The sequence below is a fragment of the Bombina bombina genome, unplaced genomic scaffold (genome assembly GCF_027579735.1).
Source record: "Bombina bombina isolate aBomBom1 unplaced genomic scaffold, aBomBom1.pri scaffold_673, whole genome shotgun sequence".
NCBI classification, from domain to species: domain Eukaryota; kingdom Metazoa; phylum Chordata; class Amphibia; order Anura; family Bombinatoridae; genus Bombina; species Bombina bombina.
In genome coordinates this window covers 171,347-195,298 of record NW_026511040.1, presented here as the reverse complement: position 1 = coordinate 195,298, position 23,952 = coordinate 171,347, and the positions used below count along the sequence as shown (strand labels likewise).

The 23,952-nt window shown below is 43.8% G+C and overlaps 1 protein-coding gene across 1 annotated transcript in view; it reads left to right on the top strand.

Annotated features, from left to right (window-relative positions):
• Window positions 1–592: 592 nt before the first annotated feature.
• The window catches only part of LOC128643574 (peptidoglycan recognition protein 1-like), a 75,732-nt gene continuing 52,372 nt past the window's right edge, over window positions 593–23,952 (top strand). Inside the window, exon 1 of the mRNA XM_053696415.1 lies at window positions 593–988. Within this exon, the coding sequence (XP_053552390.1) occupies window positions 849–988 (140 nt within the window). The 5' untranslated portion in view covers window positions 593–848. The remainder of the gene's footprint in view (window positions 989–23,952) is intronic.

The following is a 23,952-nucleotide window of genomic DNA, read 5'->3' as shown; positions in this document are numbered from 1 at the left end:
GAGATACCTAGGTAGTATCTGTAGCACTACATGACAGGAAATAGTTCTACCCTAAATGTGCTAAAAGTGCAAATTGTTTGGTAGCATAGAATAGTCCTGTGGACGTTCATTTTGGACAATCGAATGTTGATAAGATGAAAAAGCATTAAAATTTGGTAATCAAATGTTATTTCTGGTTTTCGAATGTTACTTTTGTTTTTGAATGGTAATAATTAGATCGAATATCCACATTTGAAACTTTGAATGTAACATTCGATTTAACAAATACTATTCAGAAGTTCAATAGATCATGTGGGAGGGAATTTAGTAAATTTATACACAATAGATACATATATATCCATTTCAAGGTTTCTATTTTGAATATTGGATCATTTGAATATTGCATTAAAGAGAGCATTAGAAATACTATTACATTAAAGGAATGTTAGAAATATTCAAAATTCAAAACGAACGAATGAAAGTGTTATAATTTGTTTGATTTTTCTGTTGTTGCAAAACATTTGCCCATCCCTATTGCAATTAAGTGCTCCAGATATGGGCCTGTTCCAAAGCATACGTCCCTGATTTTCAACAAAAAATTAAAAGAGAACAAAGAAAAATTGATAATAAACATAAATTAGAAAGTTGTTTAAGATCGCATACTCTATCCGAATCATGAAAGAAAAATGATGGGTTTCATGATTCAACCTATTCACAATCTAATATATTTTATCCTTCAAGAGTAAGGTTAAGGGATTTGTGAAAATGGTATAATTGTTCCTGTCTTACCCCTTTTCTCTGCAGGTTGCCCCAGAATTATTAGCAAATCCCAGTGGAAAGCTAAATCTCCCAGATGCACTGCTAATGTAATGAAAACGCCTGTGCCATACGTAGTGATTCATCACACGACCGGTGCAGGCTGCACAAACCAAGCGTCATGTAGTGAAAAAGTCAGAAACATACAAAACTACCATATCAATTCTCAAAAGTGGTGTGACGTTGGATATAGGTGAGATCGCTAATGGTATGGAAGAGAATTTAGTGATAGAGAGATTTCAGATGAAGAAAAAGATGGCAAATTAATAAAGAAACACTGAATTAAACCAATAATAGATATCAAGAAATAATAGAGGTGAAAGAGATAATTAAATATTCAAAGAGGCATAGGAATGAGACAGGATTGAATTTCCTGTAGACATCTAGCTTTATGCGGCTATTCCGTTTAATATACTTGTGTATATTGCATGTCCATTGCAAACAGAGAGATATGTGAATAAGTGCATGGTATACACTAAATGGAATACTGTCCTTGTTCTAAATCAGATCTCTTATTTTCCGTAACTATAGGAAGTGTATATTTTGGCCAGGAGAACAAAAGACCAGTTCTCAAAAACTCTCCCGACTCGAGTAAAATTATAGTCTGGACTTTACAGAGGTAGAGCGCATAAAGTTCTCTAAGAAAAGGGGCAGAACCTGAAAATTTCAAACAGATGCCTCCCATAGAAAATAATGAGACTTTCAGGATTACAGAGTCTCACAGGGGATAGTGAGGTTAACAGGGAAGTACCTGACACTGATATACTGCAGCAAATACAAATTAAACCAAAAATGTCTTCACTTATATTTGATTTCAGTTTAGTTTTTCAGTCCGTTAAATAACATTATTAGACAATATTATGAGGACTGTGAGAGAGCTTCAGACAGCCAGGAAACTTACCAGTCCTTCTTAGAAACAATACAACGCAATAAAATTTGTACAAGATACGCAGAAATATACAAAGTATAATCCTAATTTGTTAAGATTACACAGAAACATGCAAAGCGTAATCAGAATTTGTAAAATAACAATCCTTAATAAACTGCTGTATACAGAATCTAAATGCATTAAGCACAAAAAAAAATTATTTGCAAAGATTTAATGTTAAAAGGACGAACCTGAAATCTAAAGCAGTGTTTCTCAACCTCGGTCCTCAAGTACCCCCAACAGGCCATATATTTTAATTATAGCTGTACTAGAGCACAGGTGAAATAATCAGCTGATGGTTGAGAGTAGGTTTGTAACCATGGTTACTGATCAGCTGATTATTTCACCAGTGCTCTAGTTCAGTTATAATGAAAGCCTAGCCTGTTTGGGTGTACTTGAGGAACGCGGTTGAGAAACACTGGTCAAAAATAATGTAAAGTACATAGTGTAAGTGTAACAAATCCTCATGCAGTGCTATATTGCACTGGGCTTGTTTCTCCTTCACATAAAGGAAATGCAGGGAATACCCCTTAAAGAATTATACCAAAATCTGCCTGTTTAGAATCTTGTGAAAGATCTCACAGTGCTGGAGGTGCATTTTATATCATCTAATCTGAACGGAGAGATTTATATCATCACGCCCTAAGTCTGTGCCTGGGGTAGCAGAATGTAGAAAGGCAGCAAGTTTTTGGGGTAGCTCTATAACACAATGCCTTACTACTCCAGAGCTCTCAACCTTCCTGAATTTTGCAGGATTGTCAAGGGTGAGATCTCTGCCCCATTGTAGCTCCACAGTCCTACTTTCAGGGCAAATGTAACCATATCAAGAGCATAACTAAGGACTGTCCAATCTCCACCTATGATATACCCAACACCGCTCATGGTATAACCTTTGGCTCCACCCCTTTGAATGCAGTCCCACCCCACAGATCTCCCTCGCCTCCCTGCTCTGAATCCTACACTCTCCAAATGTTTATTTATTAATTTCATCGCAAATCAGTGATTCCTGGTTGTCTAGTGGGAGTGCAAGACCCCTCAATGCTTACCTGGCCTACTGTTGTGAGAAATATATAAGGCAATGAGGGGTTTGGAGGGCAGAAGATTCCCAATGGCCTAGAGCAGCACACAATCTAAATACACCATTGACTAAACAGTATATATTGATGATAAAAATGAACTAGATTATCTTGTTATCTTATAATTATTATTTATATTATTAAACTATTAAATTATACTATTTATAAAGTGCCAACAATTTCCGAAGTGATGTCCATGGGTACAAAAGTTAAAAGTACAAAAATGATGCAATATTTGTAAGAGAAGACACAATTTATCAAACAAATACAGGAGGAATTGAGGGCCCTATTCCTGTGGGAACTTGCAATCTAGAAGGGTAGGAGGGTGAGAAACAGGAGATGAGGACTGCAAGGGTGAGAATGATGTTAGTAGAGAGTTATATGATGTCAATAATTAAGTAAGGGGAATTCATTTGTTACTTAGTTGGTAGATAGGCTTCTTTGAACAAAAATGTCTTTAGGGAGCATTTAAAAGTAGTGATGTCGCGAATAGTTCACCGGCGAATAGTTCCCGGCGAACATAGCTTGTTCGCATTCGCTGTGGCGGGCGAACATATGCGATGTTCGATCCGCCCCTTTTCGTCATCATTGAGTAAACTTTGACCCTGTATCTCACAGTCTGCAGACACATTTGAGCCAATCAGCAGCAGACACTCCCTCCCAGACCCTCCCAGCTCCTGGACAGCAGCCATTTTAGATTCATTCTGATCCTGCATTCTTAGTGAGAGGAGGGATAGTGTAGCTGCTGCTGATTTTATAGGGACATTGATAGCTAGGCTAGTGTATTCAGTGTCCACTACAGTCCTGAAGGACTCATCTGATCTCTGCTGTAAGGACAGCACCCCAAAAAGCCATTTTTAGGGCTAGAACATCAGTTTTTTGGGGGGGTTTTGCCGGTGTAATTTTGACTGTGAAACATCAGTCTGCTAGTGTAATCTAATTGCAGTTGCCTGCCTGCAGTGCCACCACTCATATCTGTTGTAACAGTAGTGTAAATTTAAAAAAACAAAACTTTTTTGACTGTGAAACATCAGTCTGCTAGTGTAATCTAATTGCAGTTGCCTGCTTGCCAGTGTGTGTGCCAGGCCCACTTGCCAACTAGTGCCACCACTCATATCTGTTGTAACAGTAGTGTAAATTTTTTTAAAAAAACTTTTTTGACTGTGAAACATCAGTCTGCTAGTTTAATCTAATTGCAGTTGCCTGCCAGCGTGTGTGCCAGGCCCACTTGCTAAGTGCCACCACTCATATCTGTTGTAACAGTAGTGTAAATTTAAAAAAAACTTTTTTGACTGTGAAACATCAGTCTGCTAGTGTAATCTAATTGCAGTTGCCTGCCTGCCTGCCAGCGTGTGTGCCAGGCCCACTTGCCAACGAGTGCCACCACTCATATCTGTTGTAACAGTAGGGTAAATTTTTTTTAAAAAAACTTTTTTGACTGTGAAACATCAGTCTGCTAGTGTAATCTAATTGCAGTTGCCTGCCTGCCAGCGTGTGTGCCAGGCCCACTTGCCAACTAGTGCCACCACTCATATCTGTTGTAACAGTAGTGTAAATTTAAAAAAAAAACTTTTTTGACTGTGAAACATAAGTCTGCTAGTGTAATCTAATTGCAGTTGCCTGTCTGCCAGTGTGTGTGCCAGGCCCACTTGCCAACTAGTGCCACCACTCATATCTGTTGTAAAAGTAGTGTAAATCTTTTTAAAAAAGTTTTATGACTGTGAAACATCAGTTTGCTAGTGTAATCTAATTGCATTTGTCTGCCTGTCAGCATGTGTGATAGGCCCACTTGCCAACTAGTGCCACCACTCATATATGTTGTAACAGTAGTGTAAATTTAAAAAAAAAACTTTTTGACTGTGAAACATCAGTCTGCTAGTGTAATCTAATAGCAGTTGCCTGCCTGCCTGCCTGCCTGCCAGCCTGTGTGCCAGGCCCACTTGCCAACTAGTGCCACCACTCATATCTGTTGTAACAGTAGTGTAAATTTTGTAAAAAAAACTTTTTTGACTGTGAAACATCAGTCTGCTAGTGTAATCTAATTGCAGTTGCCTGCCTGTCAGCGTGTGTGCCAGGCCCACTTGCCAACTAGTGCCACCACTCATATCTGTTGTAACAGTAGTGTAAATTTTAAAAAAAACTTCTTTGACTGTGAAACATCAGTCTGCTAGTGTAATCTAATAGCAGTTGCCTGCCTGCCAGCGTGTGTTCCAGGCCCACTTGCCAACTAGTGCCACTACTCATATCTGTTGTAACAGTAGTGTAAATTTTGTAAAAAAAAACTTTTTTGACTGTGAAACATCAGTCTGCTAGTGTAATCTAATTGCAGTTGCCTGCCTGCCAGCGTGTGTGCCAGGCCTACTTGCTAAGTGCCACCACTCATATCTGTTGTAACAGTAGTGTAAATTTTTTTAAAAAAAACTTTTTTGACTGTGAAACATCAGTCTGCTAGTGTACTCTAATTGCAGTTGCCTGCCTGCCAGCGTGTGTGCCAGGCCCACTTGCCAACTAGTGCCACCACTCATATCTGTTGTAACAGTAGTGTAAATTTAAAAAAAAAAATTTTTTGACTGTGAAACATCAGTCTGCTAGTGTAATCTGATAGCAGTTGCCTGCCTGCCAGAGTGTGTGCCAGGCCCACTTGCCAACTAGTGCCACTACTCATATCTGTTGTAACAGTAGTGTACATTTTGTAAAAAAAAACTTTTTTGACTGTGAAACATCAGTCTGCTAGTGTAATCTAATAGCAGTTGCCTGTCTTCCAGCGTGTGTGCCAGGCCCACTTGCCAACTAGTGCCACCACTCATTTCTGTTGTAACAGTAGTGTAAATTTTTTTTAAAAAACTTTTTCGACTGTGAAACATCAGTCTGCTAGTGTAATCTAATAGCAGTTGCCTACCTGCCAGCGTGTGTGCAAGGCCCACTTGCCAACTAGTGCCACCACTCATATCTGTTGTAACAGTAGTGTAAATTTTATAAAAAAAACTTTTTTGACTGTGAAACATCAGTCTGCTAGTGTAATCTATTTGCAGTTGCTGCCTGCCAGCGTGTGTGCCAGGCCCACTTGCCAACTAGTGCCACCACTCATATCTGTTGTAACAGTAGTGTAAATTTAAAAAAAAAAAAATTTGACTGTGAAACATCAGTCTGCTAGTGTAATCTAATAGCAGTTGCCTGCCTGCCAGAGTGTGTGCCAGGTCCACTTGCCAACTAGTGCCACTACTCATATCTGTTGTAACAGTAGTGTAAATTTTGTAAAAAAAAACTTTTTGGACTGCGAAACATCAGTCTGCTAGTGTAATCTAATTGCAGTTGCCTGCCTGCCAGCGTGTGTGCCAGGCCCACTTGCTAAATGCCACCACTCATATCTTTTGTAACAGTAGTGTAAATTTTTTTAAAAAAAAACTTTTTTGACTGTGAAACATCAGTCTGCTAGTGTACTCTAATTGCAGTTGCCTGCCTGCCAGCGTGTGTGCCAGGCCCACTTGCCAACTAGTGCCACCACTCATATCTGTTGTAACAGTAGTGTAAATTTTAAAAAAAAACTTTTTTGACTGTGAAACATCAGTCTGCTAGTGTAATCTAATTGCAGTTGCCTGCCTGCCAGCGTGTGTGCCAGGCCCACTTGCCAACTAGTGCCACCACTCATATCTGTTGTAACAGTAGTGTAAATTTTAAAAAAAAAACTCTTTTGACTGTGAAACATCAGTCTGCTAGTGTAATCTAATTGCAGTTGCCTGCCTTCCAGCGTGTGTACCAGGCCCACTTGCCAACTAGTGCCACCACTCATATCTGTTGTAACAGTAGTGTAAATTTAAAAAAAAAAAACTTTTTTGACTGTGAAACATCAGTCTGCTAGTGTAATCTAATTGCAGTTGCCTGCCTGCCAGCGTGTGTGCCAAGCCCACTTGCCAACGAGTGCCACCACTCATATCTGTTGTAACAGTAGGGTACATTTTTAAAAAAAAAACTTTTTTGACTGTGAAACATCAGTCTGCTAGTGTAATCTAATTGCAGTTGCCTGCCTGCCAGCGTGTGTGCCAGGCCCACTTGCCAACTAGTGCCACCACTCATATCTGTTGTAACAGTAGTGTAAATTTAAAAAAAAACTTTTTTGACTGTGAAACATAAGTCTGCTAGTGTAATCTAATTGCAGTTGCCTGTCTGCCAGTGTGTGTGCCAGGCCCACTTGCCAACTAGTGCCACCACTCATATCTGTTGTAAAAGTAGTGTAAATTTTTTTTAAAAAAGTTTTATGACTGTGAAACATCAGTCTGCTAGTGTAATCTAATTGCATTTGTCTGCCTGCCAGCATGTGTGCCAGGCCCACTTGCCAACTAGTGCCACCACTCATATCTGTTGTAACAGTAGTGTAAATTTAAAAAAAAAACTTTTTGACTGTGAAACATCAGTCTGCTAGTGTAATCTAATAGCAGTTGCCTGCCTGCCAGCCTGTGTGCCAGGCCCACTTGCCAACTAGTGCCACCACTCATATCTGTTGTAACAGTAGTGTAAATTTTGTAAAAAAAAACTTTTTTGACTGTGAAACATCAGTCTGCTAGTGTAATCTAATTGCAGTTACCTGCCTGTCAGCGTGTGTGCCAGGCCCACTTGCCAACTAGTGCCACCACTCATATCTGTTGTAACAGTAGTGTAAATTTTTTAAAAAAAAACTTTTTTGACTGTGAAACATCAGTCTGCTAGTGTACTCTAATTGCAGTTGCCTGCCTGCCAGCGTGTGTGCCAGGCCCACTTGCCAACTAGTGCCACCACTCATATCTGTTGTAACAGTAGTGTAAATTTAAAAAAAAAAAAAATTTTGACTGTGAAACATCAGTCTGCTAGTGTAATCTGATAGCAGTTGCCTGCCTGCCAGAGTGTGTGCCAGGCACTCTTGCCAACTAGTGCCACTACTCATATCTGTTGTAACAGTAGTGTACATTTTGTAAAAAAAAACTTTTTTGACTGTGAAACATCAGTCTGCTAGTGTAATCTAATAGCAGTTGCCTGTCTTCCAGCGTGTGTGCCAGGCCCACTTGCCAACTAGTGCCACCACTCATATCTGTTGTAACAGTAGTGTAAATTTTTTAAAAAAAACTTTTTCGACTGTGAAACATCAGTCTGCTAGTGTAATCTAATAGCAGTTGCCTACCTGCCAGCGTGTGTGCAAAGCCCACTTGCCAACTAGTGCCACCACTCATATCTGTTGTAACAGTAGTGTAAATTTTATAAAAAAAACTTTTTTGACTGTGAAACATCAGTCTGCTAGTGTAATCTATTTGCAGTTGCCTGCCTGCCAGCGTGTGTGCCAGGCCCACTTGCCAACTAGTGCCACCACTCATATCTGTTGTAACAGTAGTGTAAATTTTGTAAAAAAAACTTTTTTGACTGTGAAACATCAGTCTGCTAGTGTAATCTAATTGCAGTTGCCTGCCTGTCAGCGTGTGTGCCAGGCCCACTTGCCAACTAGTGCCACTACTCATATCTGTTGTAACAGTAGTGTAAATTTTGTAAAAAAAAACTTTTTGGACTGCGAAACATCAGTCTGCTAGTGTAATCTAATTGCAGTTGCCTGCCTGCCAGCGTGTGTGCCAGGCCCACTTGCTAAGTGCCACCACTCATATCTGTTGTAACAGTAGTGTAATTTTTTTTAAAAAAAACTTTTTTGACTGTGAAAAATCAGTCTGCTAGTGTAATCTAATTGCAGTTGCCTGCCTGCCAGCGTGTGTGCCAGGCCCACTTGCCAACTAGTGCCACCAGGACATGTTTGAGCGTAAGAAGCCAATGTCACAAAGTCACCCCCTTGCCCGGCGTCTGACAGCTGGCTTGTCTGAACTCTTAGCCTGCCAGCTTTTACCATACAAGCTGGTGGAGTCTGAGGCGTTCAAAAAATTTGTAGCTATTGGGACACCTCAGTGGAAGGTACCGGGCCGAAATTTCTTTTCACAAAAGGCAATCCCCAACCTGTACTTGATTGTGCGAAAGGAAGTAATGGCATGTCTGGCACACAGTGTTGGGGCAAGGGTCCATATGACCACTGATAGCTGGTTTGCAAAGCATGGTCAGGGCAGGTAAATCACCTACACTGCGCATTGGGTAAACCTGCTGATGGCTTCCAAGCATGGAATGCGTGGCTCTGCAGAGGAGGAGTTGGTGAAACCGCCACGACTTGCAGGCAGGCCTGCTGCCACCTTCTCTACTCCTCCTACTCCATCCTCTTCCATAACCTCCTTGGCTGAGTCCTCTTCTGCTGCTGTGTCTTACTCCACATCAACGGCACCCCCCCAGCTCTGCAGGTACTATTCCACATCCCGGATACAGCAGTGTCACGCCGTCTTGGGGTTGACTTGCCTGAAAGCAGAGAGTCACACCGGACCAGCACTCCTGTCCACCTTGAACGCACAGGTGGATCAGTGGCTGACTCCGCACCAACTGGAGATCGGCAATGTGGTTTCTGACAACGGAAGTAATTTGGTGGTGGCATTGAAATTGGGCAAGTTGACACATGTGTGTAATCTGATCGTACAACGCTTTGTGCATAAGTACCCAGGCTTACAGGATGTCCTGAAGCAGGCCAGGAAGGTGTGTGGCCATTTCAGGCGTTCCTACACGGCCATGGCGCACTTTTCCGATATCCAGCGGCGAAACAACATGCCAGTGAGGCGCTTGATTTGCGACAGCCCGACACGTTGGAATTCAACACTCCTAATGTTCGACCACCTGCTCCAACAAGAAAAAGCCGTTAACGAGTATTTGTATGACCGGGTTGCTAGGACAGCCTCTGCGGAGCTGGGAATTTTTTTGCCACGTTACTGGGTGCTCATGCGCAATGCCTGTAGGCTCATGCGTCCTTTTGAGGAGGTGACAAACCTTTTCAGTCACACCGAAGGCACCATCAGCGACATCATACCATTTGTTTTCTTCCTGGAGCGTGCCCTGCAAAGAGTGCTGGATCAAGCCGTAGATGAGCGTGAAGAGGAAGAGGAAGAGTTGTGGTCACCATCACCACCAGAAACAGCCATATCAGCATCGCTTGCTGGACCTGTGGCAACGCTGGAAAAGGATTGTGAGGAAGACGAGTCAGAGGAGGAATGTGGCTTTGAGGAGGAGGAGGAAGACCAACCACAACAGGCATCACAGGGTGCTCGTTGTCACCTATCTGGTACCCGTGGTGTTGTACGTGGCTGGGGGGAAGAAGATACCTTCAGTGACATCACTGAGGATGAGGAACGGGACATGACTAGCTTGGCATCCAACCTTCTGCAAATGGGGTCTTTCATGCTGTCGTGCCTGTTGAGGGACCCTCGTATAAAAAAGCTGAAGGAGAATGACCTCTCCTGGGTGTCCACGCTACTAGACCCCTGGTATAAGCATAAAGTGCCAGAAATGTTACTGAATTACAACAAGTCGGAAAGGATTCAGCATTTCCAAAATAAATTAAAAAGTATGCTTTACACAGCGTATAAGGGTGATATCACAGCACAACGTGAATCTAACAGGGGAAGAGCTAAAAGTAATACTCCGACTCCCACGACTACGACGGCAAGGACAGGACGCTTTACAGATGTGTTGTTGATGGAGGACATGCGGAGGTTTTTAACTCCTATGCATCGCCACAGCCCTTCGGGTCCACCCTCAGAGAACGACTCAACCGACAGGTAGCAGACTACCTCGCCTTAACTGCAGATCTCGACACTCTGAGGAGCGAAGAACCCCTTGACTACTGGGTGTAAAAGCTTGACCTGTGGCCCGAGCTATCCCAATTTGCAATAGAACTTCTGGCCTGCCCCACTTCAAGTGTCCTGTCAGAAAGGACCTTCAGTGCAGCAGGAGGTATTGTCACTGAGAAGAAAAGTCGCTTAGGTCAAAAAAGTCTAGATTACCTCACCTTTATTAAGATGAATAAGGGATGGATCCCGAAGGCACTGACATTGGGCGATACATTCGAGTAAAAAAGGCCTGATGAGATGAGCTGCCTTGGGCTAAAAATGGTCCACACGCTGCTGTATTTTATCTTCAAATGCCGGATAACTTGTGTGACTTATACGCCACCAACTAGGGTTCAAGCCGCAATGTTTTAGGCACTTTCTGCCTGGGAAACAAAAATCAATTTTTCTGGCCGCTGCTACAGCAGCGGCTGCAACAATACCTAATTTTTCAGGCATGTGTACATGCCAAATTTTTCTGGCCTCTGGTGCTGCACTGTGGCTTCAAAAACAAAACAAAAAAAAAGACACTTAACAGGATTAAACTGATAGGAACAGTACTACTTAACACACCACTCCTATATGGTGGCACATTAGATTGCACGCGCAGTGCCCCAAATTTGAAGTAGGAGGACCAACCAAGCATCTTTTTCCATCTCCCGGTTCCTAAAATCCATGCCATATGCACATCCCCTGATAGGGGACACTGCAGTGAAAGGTACCCGGCCGAAATTTCTTTGCACAAAAGGCAATCCCCAACCTGTACTCGATTGTGCAAAAGGAAGTAACCTTACCATGGGACCCAGACTTCACGTCTTGTAATTCTCTGTCTGTGAAATTATATATCTATTGGATCTATCTATTTATCTATCAAATCTATCTATCTATCGTATCTATCAAATATATATTGCATCTATTGATCTATGTAATCTATGTATCTATCTATCAAATATATCTATCTCGTGGCCGGACTGTTTTGTGACAGCCACTTGTGTTTCGGCCAAATGTCCATCGGCCAAATGTCCATCGGCCAAATGTCCGTCGACTAAAAGTCCGGCCACGATTGCACGCGCAGTGCCCCAAATGTGAAGTAGGAGGACCGACCAAGCAACTTTTTCCATCTCCCGGTTCCTAAAATCCATGCCATATACACGTCCCCTGGCGCCGCAACTGCCTCTGGGAACCTTACCATGGGTCCCAGGCCGCACGTCTTGTAATTCTCTGTCTGGGAAATTATATATCTATCAAATCTATCTATTTATCTATCAATTCTATCGAACTATCTATCATATCTATCAAATGTATATTGCATCTATTGATCTATGTAATCTATGTATCTATCTATCTATCAAATCTATCTATCTCGTGGCCGGACTGTTTTGTGACAGCCACTTGAGTTTCGGCCAAATGTCTGTCGGCCAAATGTCCGTCGGCTAAAAATCCGGCCACGATTGCACGCGCAGCGCCCCAAATGTGAAGTAGGAGGTCTGACCAAGCATCTTTTTCCATCTCCCGGTTCCTAAAATCCATGCCATATACACGTCCCCTGGCACCGCAACTGCCTCTGGGAACCTTACCATGGGTCCCAAACCGCACGTCTTGTAATTCTCTGTCTGGGAAATTATATATCTATCAAATCTATATATTTATCTATCAAAACTATCTAACTATCTATTGTATCTATCAAATGTAGATTGCATCTATTGATCTATGTAATCTATGTATCTATCTATCAAATCTATCTCGTGGCTGGACTGTTTTGTGACAGCCACTTGTGTTTCGGCCAAATGTCCGTCGGCCAAATGTCCGTCGGATAAAAGTCCGGCCACGATTGCACGCGCAGTGCCCCAAATGTGAATTAGGAGGACCGACCAAGCATCTTTTTCCATCTCCCGGTTCCTAAAATCCATGCGATATACACGTACCCTGGCGCCGCAACTGCCTCTGGGAGCATTACCATGGGTCCCAGACCGCACGTCTTGTAATTCTCTGTCTGGGAAATTATATATCTATCAAATCTATCTATTTATCTATCAAATCTATATAACTATCTATATATCTATCAAATGTATATTGCATCTATTGATCTATCTAATCTATGTATCTATCTATCAAATCTATCTCGTGGCCGGACTGTTTTGTGACAGCCACTTGTGTTTCGGCCAAATGTCCATCGGCCAAATGTCCGTTGGCCAAATGTCCGTCAGCTAAAAGTCCGGCCACGATTGCACGCGCAGTGCCCCAAATTTGAAGTAGGAGGACCGACCAAGCATCTTTTTCCATCTCCCGGTTCCTAAAATCCATGCCATATACACCTCCCCCGATAGGGGGAGTAACAGGTATTAAACTGATCAGAATAGTACTGCTTAACACACCACTCATATCTGGTGGCACAGTAGATTGCATGTGCAGTGCCCCATATTTGAAGTAGGAGGACCGACCAAGCATCTTTTTCCATCTCCTGGTTCCTAAAATCCATGACATATACACGTCCCCTGGCACCGCAACTGCCTCTGGGAACCTTACCATGGGTCAAAGGCCGCACGTCTTGTAATTCTCTGTCTGGGAAATTATATATCTATCAAATCTATCTATTTATCTATCAAATCTATCTAACTATCTATCTATCGTATCTATCAAATGTATATTGCATCTATTGATCTATCTAATCTATGTATCTATCTATCAATCTATATATCTCGTGGCCGGACTGTTTTGTGACAGCCACTTGTGTTTCGGCCAAATGTCCATCAGACAAATGTCCGTCTGCTAAAAGTCCGGCCACGATTGCATGCGCAGTGCCCCAAATTTGAATAGGAAGACCGACCAAGCATCTTTTTCCATCTCCCGGTTCCTAAAATCCATGCCATATACACCTCCCCCGATAGGAGGAGTAACAGGTATTAAACTGATCAGAATAGTACTAATTATACACCACTCATATCTGGTGCCACAGTAGATTGCACGGGCAGTGCCCAAAATTTTAAGTAGGAGGACCGACCAAGCATCTTTTTCCATCTCCCGGTTCCTAAAATCCATGCCATATACACGTCCCCTGGCGCCGCAACTGCCTCTGGGAACCTTACCATGGATCCCAGACCACACGTCTTGTAATTCTCTGTCTGGGAAATTATATATCTATCAAATCTAGCTATTTATCTATCAAATCTATCTAACTATCTATCGTATCTATCAAATGTATATTGCATCTATTGATCTATATAATCTATGTATCTATCTATCTATCAAATCTATCTATCTCGTGGCCAGACTGTTTTGTGACAGCCACTTGTGTTTTGGCCAAATGTCCGTCGGACAAATGTCCGTCGGACAGATGTCCGTCGGCTAAAAGTCCGGCCACGATTGCACGCGCAGTGCCCCAAATTTGAAGTAGGAGGACCGACCAAGCATCTTTTTCCATCTCCCGGTTCCTAAAATCCATGCCATATACACCTCCCCCGATAGGGGGAGTAACAGGTATTAAACTGATCAGAATAGTACTAATTAACACACCACTCATATCTGGTGCCACAGCAGATTGCACATGCAGTGCCCCAAATTTGAAGTAGGAGGACCGACCAAGCATCTTTTTCCATCTGCCGGTTCCTAAAATCCATGCCATATACACATCCCCTGGCGCCGCAACTGCCTTTGGGAACCTTACCATGGGTCCCAGACTTCACGTCTTGTAATTCTATGTCTGGGAAATTATATATCTATCAAATCTATCTATTTATCTATCAAATCTATCTAACTATCTATCGTATCTATCAAATGTATATTGCATCTATTGATCTATCTAATCTATGTATCTATCTATCAAATCTATCTCGTAGCCGGACTGTTTTGTGACAGCCACTTGTGTTTCGGCCAAATGTCAGTCGGACAAATGTCCGTAGGCCAAATGTCCATCAGCTAAAAGTCCGGCCACGATTGCACGCGCAGTGCCCCAAATGTGAAGTAGGAGGACCGACTAAGCATCTTTTTCCATCTCCCGGTTCCTAAAATCCATGCCTTTTACACGTCCCCTGGCGCCGCAACTGCCTCTGGGAACCTTACCATGGGTCTCAGACCGCATTTTTTGTAATTCTCTGTCTGGGAAATTATATATCTATCAAATCTATCTATTTATCTATCAAATCTATCTAACTATCTATCGTATCTATCAAATGTATATTGCATCTATTGATCTATATAATCTATGTATCTATCTATCAAATCTATCTATCTCGTGGCCGGACTGTTTTGTGACAGCCACTTGTGTTTCGACCAAATGTCCGTTGGACAAATGTCCGTCGGCTAAAAGTCCGGCCACGATTGCACGCGCAGTACCCCAAATTTGAAGTAGGAGGACCGACCAAGCATCTTTTTCCATCTCCCGGTTCCTAAAATCCATGCCATATACACCTCCCCCGATAGGGGGAGTAACAGGTATTAAACTGATCAGAATAGTACTAATTAACACACCACTCATATCTGGTGCCATAGCAGATTGCACACGCAGTGCCCCAAATTTGAAGTAGGAGGACCGACCAAGCATCTTTTTCCATCTGCCGGTTCCTAAAATCCATGCCATATACACATCCCCTGGCGCCGCAACTGCCTTTGGGAACCTTACCATGGGTCCCAGACTTCACGTCTTGTAATTCTACCATGAACCTTACCATGGGTCTCAGACCGCATTTTTTGTAATTCTCTGTCTGGGAAATTATATATCTATTGTTACAAACTGCTATTTGTAACTGGCCCTTTAAATGGAAAATTGCCCTGCTTCCCTGGATTTTGGAGAAGCCTATTTGCCAGCCTCCTTCCTCATGACTATGGCCCCTGGAAGATTGTGCCCCTGAAAACATATTAACTTTTATTGGGTGTGTATGTTCCCTTTAAGAACCGTCTGGGGACATATTGTGACTTTGGTGAACAATGCCCCTTTAAGACTATGTCCCCAGACCTGTGAAATGACTTGTCCCTGGCTTTCTCCCACTTGGTTCAGTGGATAGGGCTTGCTGAACCAAGTGCCACACAGGCAGAGTGTTCCACAGAGGGGGAGCACTATTGCAAAGGCATTGGTTTTCATTGTGTGCCATTAAGAGTTAATTTTGTTCAATTCTAAATACAAGTTTGCTGGGATCAGCTCTAATTAAGTTTAGTGATAAAACATTCCCATTGTCTAATCAGACTGCTAGTGATAAGGTGGACTGCATTGTTTTATTGTGTGTAAAATGTTATCTGCTGAAGTAATGTATCAAATGTGTGATTGGGGGATTTTATGCCTCCCCCTGAGAGTGTCTTTTTTGCATGTAACCTCAATAAAAAGGAGGCTGTGTGTTCCAGCACATCAGACCTATTTTGACCCTCTAACTTGCAGCTTTGACTCATGTTTGTAGGGGACAGCTATATCACTACAGGGATTGCTATGTTTTTCATACTCCCTTAGCTACAGGGATTGCTACAGAAGGAAGAGGTTCACCTACTGGAGCCTGTTCGTAGGTCCAGGGCGCAGAGCAGACGGTGAGATACCAGCCCAGCAGCAGTGGTTCGTAGAGTCTGCGTTACTTATGGTGGCTACGCAGCAGTTATAGTGTCTACGGTGCTGCTGCTCCTTTGGCGAGCGCTAGGAGCATCCTTTTCTACGGTCCAACTTCCAGCCAGCCTGGAGGCAACCGTAACATTTGGCGGCAGAGGTGGGATAGCGTCCTAGCGCAAGGAGCAGCACCCCAACAGCACTGGTATCGTAGGAGAGTTATTGGGGGCAACGCTAGCCACTGCGCAGCGTCCCTACCTACAGCAGCATGGAGCTGACAAGATACTGGTCAGAACCATGTGAAGAGCACCTCAACCGGATCCGTCGCTATGAGGGCGCGGATTTCGTTCCAGAGGTAAAGAGGCGGCTAGTCCGATATGGTCCAGACCCTGCGCAGGAGGTAGTCAGTCGCATCATCCGGGAATTGGATACGGAGAACGAAGCGGCAAGAGCCTTTGAGCGCCAACTGTGGAGTTTGAGGGTATGGACACCTGGTCTCTCTCCCCAGCCGCAGCATGTTCCACAGGGAGAGGAGAGCAGCGACCTCCCTCCCCAGCGGCAGTATACCGTGCAGAGGGAAGAGACAACCGGTCTCCTTCCCCAACCCCAACCAGAGATACCCGAGGCAGCAGGCCTCATAGACTGGTCCTGGGAGGACCCCCAGCAGGCAGGTGGAGATGGGACCGCAGTCTCTCTACCGGCCCTACAGGGATGCTGGGCAGGCGGCCCAGATCCCCAGCAACAGACCCAGCTACAGGGAGGGGAGAGCATTGACCTCCCTCCCCAGCCAGAGTGTGCCTTCCAGGGAGAGGAGACAACCGGTCTCTCTCCCCAGCCGCAGCATGTTCCACAGGAAGCGGAGAGCATCGACCTCCCTTCCCAACGGCCGCAGGAGTATCAGGAGGAGGAGGTAAGCCAATCTCCCCCTCCCCAGCTAACTCCTAACTTGGGCCCAGGGTTAACAGTGGAGATGTTAACCCCCACTGACCCCCACGTTCCCTTTGCCACCGGGCAGGACTATGCCCCAATTCCCCCAGCAGAAGAGCTGGCATCAGGACAGAGCGCTGCTGGCCTCTGTCCTACAGACCCCCTTGTTACAGGACTGGCCTGCAAACCCCTCAACCCAGCAGAAGCGCTGGCACCAGGGCAGAGTGCCGCTGGCCTCTGCCCCCCAAGTACCACCAGCTATTTGCCCAGCTGCGCCAGGAAGGCCGAGGATGCTACACTTTCATCCTACAACCTGGAACCTACAGGCCAGTACTACTTATTGTGGGGGGGCTACCTTGCTGTTAATGTTTATTTGTGGGTGGGTTGCGAGACTAACTTAGGCACTGACCGACAGAAGGTCAGGTGCCTGGTTAGTCTCCCTCCAAAAGGGGAGATATGTTACAAACTGCTATTTGTAACTGGCCCTTTAAATGGAAAATTGCCCTGCTTCCCTGGATTTTGGAGAAGCCTATTTGCCAGCCTCCTTCCTCATGACTATGGCCCCTGGAAGATTGTGCCCCTGAAAACATATTAACTTTTATTGGGTGTGTATGGCCCTTTAAGAACCGTCTGGGGACATATTGTGACTTTGGTGAACAATGCCCCTTTAAGACTATGTCCCCAGACCTGTGAAATGACTTGTCCCTGGCTTTCTCCCACTTGGTTCAGTGGATAGGGCTTGCTGAACCAAGTGCCACACAGGCAGAGTGTTCCACAGAGGGGGAGCACTATTGCAAAGGCATTGGTTTTCATTGTGTGCCATTAAGAGTTAATTTTGTTCAATTCTAAATACAAGTTTGCTGGGATCAGCTCTAATTAAGTTTAGTGATAAAACATTCCCATTGTCTAATCAGACTGCTAGTGATAAGGTGGACTGCATTGTTTTATTGTGTGTAAAATGTTATCTGCTGAAGTAATGTATCAAATGTGTGATTGGGGGATTTTATGCCTCCCCCTGAGAGTGTCTTTTTTGCATGTAACCTCAATAAAAAGGAGGCTGTGTGTTCCAGCACATCAGACCTATTTTGACCCTCTAACTTGCAGCTTTGACTCATGTTTGTAGGGGACAGCTATATCACTACAGGTATTGCTATGTTTTTCATACTCCCTTAGCTACAGGGATTGCTACAGAAGGAAGAGGTTCACCTACTGGAGCCTGGTCGTAGGTCCAGGGCGCAGAGCAGATACCAGCCCAGCAGCAGTGGTTCGTAGAGTCTGCGTTACTTATGGTGGCTACGCAGCAGTTATAGTGTCTACGGTGCTGCTGCTCCTTTGGCGAGCGCTAGGAGCATCCTTTTCTACGGTCCAACTTCCAGCCAGCCTGGAGGCAACCGTAACATCTATCAAATCTATCTATTTATCTATCAAATCTATCTAACTATATATCGTATCAGCCAAATGACCGTCGGACAAATGTCTGTCGGACAAATGTCCGTCAGCTAAAAGTCCAGCCACGATTGCACACGCAGTGCCCCAAATTTGAAGTAGGAGGACCGACCAAGCATCTTTTTCCATCTCCCGGTTCCTAAAATCCATGCCATATACACCTCCCCCGATAGGGGGAGTAACAGGTATTAAATTGATCAGAATAGTACTACTTAACACACCACTCATATCTGGTGCCACGATAGATTGCACGCGCAGTGCCCCAAATTTGAAGTAGGATGACTGACCAAGCATCTTTTTCCATCTCCCGGTTCCTAAAATCCATGCCATATACACGCCCCCTGGCGCCGCAACTGCCTCTGGGAACCCTACCATGGGTCCCAGGCTGCACGTCTTGTAATTCTCTGTCTGGGAAATTATATATCTATCAAATCTATCTATTTATCTATCAAATCTATCTAACTATCTATCGTATCTATCAAATGTATATTGCATCTATTGATCTATGTAATCTATGTATCTATCTATCAAATCTATCTATCTTGTGGCCGGACTGTTTTGTGACAGCCACTTGTGTTTCGGCCAAATGTCCGTTGGCCAAATGTCCATTGGCCAAATGTCCGTCGGCTAAAAGTCCGGCCACGATTGCACACGCAGTGCCCCAAATTTGAAGTAGGAGGACCGACCAAGCATCTTTTTCCATCTCCCGGTTCCTAAAATCCATGCCATATACACATCCCCTGGCGCCGCAACTGCCTCTGGGACTGGGAACCTTACCATGGGTCCCAGTCCCCACGTCTTGTAAATATCTATCTATCAAATCTATCTCGTGGCCGGAATGTTTTGTGACAGCCACTTGTGTTTCGGCCAAATGTCCGTCGGACAAATGTCCGTCGGCCAAATGTTCGTTGGCTAAAAGTCCGGCCACGATTGCACGCGCAGTGCCCCAAATGTGAAGTAGGAGGACCGAGCAAGCTTTTTTTTCCATCTCCCGGTTCCTAAAATCCATGCCATATACAGGTCCCCTGGCGCCGCAACTGCCTCTGGGAACCTTACCATAGGTCTCAGACCGCACGTCTTGTAATTCTCTGTCTGGGAAATTATATATCTATCAAATCTATCTATTTATCTATCAAATCTATCTAACTATATATCGTATCTATCAAATGTATATTGCATCTATTGATCTATCTAATCTATGTATCTATCTATAAAATCTATCTATCTCGTGGCCGGACTGCTTTGTGACAGCCACTTGTGTTTCGGTCAAATGTCCGTCGGACAAATGTCCGTCAGCTAAAAATCCGGCCACGATTGCACGCGCAGTGCCCCAAATTTGAAGTAGGAAGACCGAACAAGCATCTTTTTCCATCTCCCGGTTCCTAAAATCCATGCCATATACACCTCCCCCGATAGGGGGAGTAACAGGTAATAAATTGGTCAGAATAGTACTAATTAACACACCACTCATATCTGGTGCCACAGTAGATTGCACGCGCAGTGCCCCAAATTTGAAGTAGGAGGACCGACCAAGCATATTTTTCCATCTCCCGGTTCCTAAAATCTATGCCATATACACGTCCCCTGGCGCCGCAACTGCCTCTGGGAACCTTACCATGGGTCCCAGGCCGCACGTCTTGTAATTCTCTGTCTGGGAAATTATTTATCTATCAAATCTATCTATTTATCTATCAAATCTATCTAACTATCTATCGTATCTATCAAATGTATATTGCATCTATCGATCTATCTAATCCATGTATCTATCTATCAAATCTATCTATCTCGTGGCCGGACTGTTTTGTGACAGCCACTTGTGTTTCGGCCAAATGTCCGTCGGACAAATGTCCGTCGGCTAAAAGTCCGGCCACGATTGCATGCGCAGTGCCCCAAATTTGAAGTAGGAGGACCGACCAAGCATCTTTTTCCATCTCCCGGTTCCTAAAATCCATGCCATATACACCTCCCCCGATAGGGGGAGTAACAGGTATTAAACTGATCAGAATAGTACTAATTAACACACCACTCATATCTGGTGTCACAGTAGATTGTACGGGCAGTGCCCCAAATTTGAAGTAGGAGGACCAACCAAGCACCTTTTTCCATCTCTCGGTTCCTAAAATCCATGCCATATACACGTCCCCTGGCGCCGCAACTGCCTCTGGGAACCTTACCATGGGTCCAAGGCCGAACGTCTTGTAATTCTCTGTCTGGGAAATTATATATCTATCAAATCTTTCTATTTATCTATCAAATCTATCTAACTATCTATCATATCTATCAAATGTATATTGCATCTATTGATCTATCTAATCTATGTATCTATCTATCAAATCTATCTATCTCGTGGCCGGACTGTTTTATGACAGCCACTTGTGTTTCGGCCAAATGTCCGTCGGCCAAATGTCTGCCTGCCAATTGTCTGTCGGCTAAAAGTCCGGCCACGATTGCACGCGCAGTGCCCCAAATTTGAAGTAGGAGGACCGACCAAGCATCTTTTTCCATCTCTCGGTTCCTAAAATCCATGCCATATACACGTCCCCTGGCGCCACAACTGCCTCTGGGAACCTTACCATGGGTCCCAGGCCGCACGTCTTGTAATTCTCTGTCTGGGAAATTATATATCTATCAAATCTATCTATTTATCTATCAAATCTATCTAACTATCTATCGTATCTATCAAATGTATATTGCATCTATTGATCTATCTAATCTATGTATCTATCTATCAAATCTATCCATCTCGTGGCCGGACTGTTTTGTGACAGCCACTTGTTTTTCGGCCAAATGTCCGTCGGACAAATGTCCGTCGGCTAAAAGTCCGGCCACGATTGCATGCGCAGTGCCCCAAATTTGAAGTAGGAGGACCGACCAAGCATCTTTTTCCATCTCCCGGTTCCTAAAATCCATGCCATATACACCTCCCCCGATAGGGGGAGTAACAGGTATTAAACTGATCAGAATAGTACTACTTAACACACCACTCATATCTGGTGCCACAGTAGATTGCACGTGCAGTGCCCCAAATTTGAAGTAGGAGGACTGACCAAGCATCTTTTTCCATCTCCAGGTTCCTAAAATCCATACCATATACACGTCCCCTGGCGCCGCAACTGCCTCTGGGAACCTTACCATGGGTCCCAGACGAACGTCTTGTAATTCTCTGTCTGGGAAATTATATATCTATCAAATCTATCTATTTATCTATCAAATCTATCTATCGTATCTATCAAATGTATATTGCATCTATTGATCTATCTAATCTATGTATCTATCTATCAAATCTATCTCGTGGCAGGACTGTTTTGTGACAGCCACTTGTGTTTCGGCCAAATGTCCGTCGGCTAAAAGTCCGGCCCCGATTGCACGCGCAGTGCCCCAAATGTGAAGTAGGAGGACCGACCAAGCATCTTTTTCCATCTCCCGGTTCCTAAAATCCATGCCATATACACGCCCCCTGGCGCCGCAACTGCCTCTGGGAACCCTACCATGGGTCCCAGGCTGCACGTCTTGTAATTCTCTGTCTGGGAAATTATATATCTATCAAATCTATCTATTTATCTATCAAATCTATCTAACTATCTATCGTATCTATCAAATCTATATTGCATCTATTGATCTATGTAATCTATGTATCTATCAAATCTATCTATCTCGTGGCCGGACTGTTTTGTGACAGCCACTTGTGTTTCGGCCAAATGTCCGTTGGACAAATGTCCGTTGGCCAAATGTCCGTCGGCTAAAAGTCCGGCCACGATTGCACACGCAGTGCCCCAAATTTGAAGTAGGAGGACCGACCAAGCATCTTTTTCCATCTCCCGGTTCCTAAAATCCATGCCATATACACGTCCCCTGGCGCCGCAACTGCCTCTGGGACTGGGAACCTTACCATGGGTCCCAGTCCCCACGTCTTGTAATTCTCTGTCTGGGAAATTATATATCTATCAAATCTATCTATTTATCTATCAAATCTATCTAACTATATATCGTATCTATCAAATGTATATTGCATCTATTGATCTATCTAATCTATGTATCTATCTATAAAATCTATCTATCTCGTGGCCGGACTGCTTTGTGACAGCCACTTGTGTTTCGGTCAAATGTCCGTCGGACAAATGTCCGTCAGCTAAAAATCCGGCCACGATTGCACGCGCAGTGCCCCAAATTTGAAGTAGGAAGACCGAACAAGCATCTTTTTCCATCTCCCGGTTCCTAAAATCCATGCCATATACACCTCCCCCGATAGGGGGAGTAACAGGTAATAAATTGGTCAGAATAGTACTAATTAACACACCACTCATATCTGGTGCCACAGTAGATTGCACGCGCAGTGCCCCAAATTTGAAGTAGGAGGACCGACCAAGCATATTTTTCCATCTCCCGGTTCCTAAAATCTATGCCATATACACGTCCCCTGGCGCCGCAACTGCCTCTGGGAACCTTACCATGGGTCCCAGACCGCATGTCTTGTAATTCTCTGTCTGGGAAATTATTTATCTATCAAATCTATCTATTTATCTATCAAATCTATCTAACTATCTATCTTATCTATCAAATGTATATTGCATCTATCGATCTATCTAATCTATGTATCTATCTATCAAATCTATCTATCTCGTGGCCGGACTGTTTTGTGACAGCCACTTGTGTTTCGGCCAAATGTCCGTCGGACAAATGTCCGTTGGCTAAAAGTCCGGCCACGATTGCATGCGCAGTGCCCCAAATTTGAAGTAGGAGGACCGACCAAGCATCTTTTTCCATCTCCCGGTTCCTAAAATCCATGCCATATACACCTCCCCCGATAGGGGGAGTAACAGGTATTAAACTGATCAGAATAGTACTAATTAACACACCACTCATATCTGGTGTCACAGTAGATTGTACGGGCAGTGCCCCAAATTTGAAGTAGGAGGACCAACCAAGCACCTTTTTCCATCTCTCGGTTCCTAAAATCCATGCCATATACACGTCCCCTGGCGCCGCAACTGCCTCTGGGAACCTTACCATGGGTCCAAGGCCGAACGTCTTGTAATTCTCTGTCTGGGAAATTATATATCTATCAAATCTTTCTATTTATCTATCAAATCTATCTAACTATCTATCATATCTATCAAATGTATATTGCATCTATTGATCTATCTAATCTATGTATCTATCTATCAAATCTATCTATCTCGTGGCCGGAATGTTTTATGACAGCCACTTGTGTTTCGGCCAAATGTCCGTCGGCCAAATGTCTGCCTGCCAATTGTCTGTCGGCTAAAAGTCCGGCCACGATTGCACGCGCAGTGCCCCAAATTTGAAGTAGGAGAACCGACCAAGCATCTTTTTCCATCTCTCGGTTCCTAAAATCCATGCCATATACACGTCCCCTGGCGCCACAACTGCCTCTGGGAACCTTACCATGGGTCCCAGGCCGCACGTCTTGTAATTCTCTGTCTGGGAAATTATATATCTATCAAATCTATCTATTTATCTATCAAATCTATCTAACTATCTATCGTATCTATCAAATGTATATTGCATCTATTGATCTATCTAATCTAT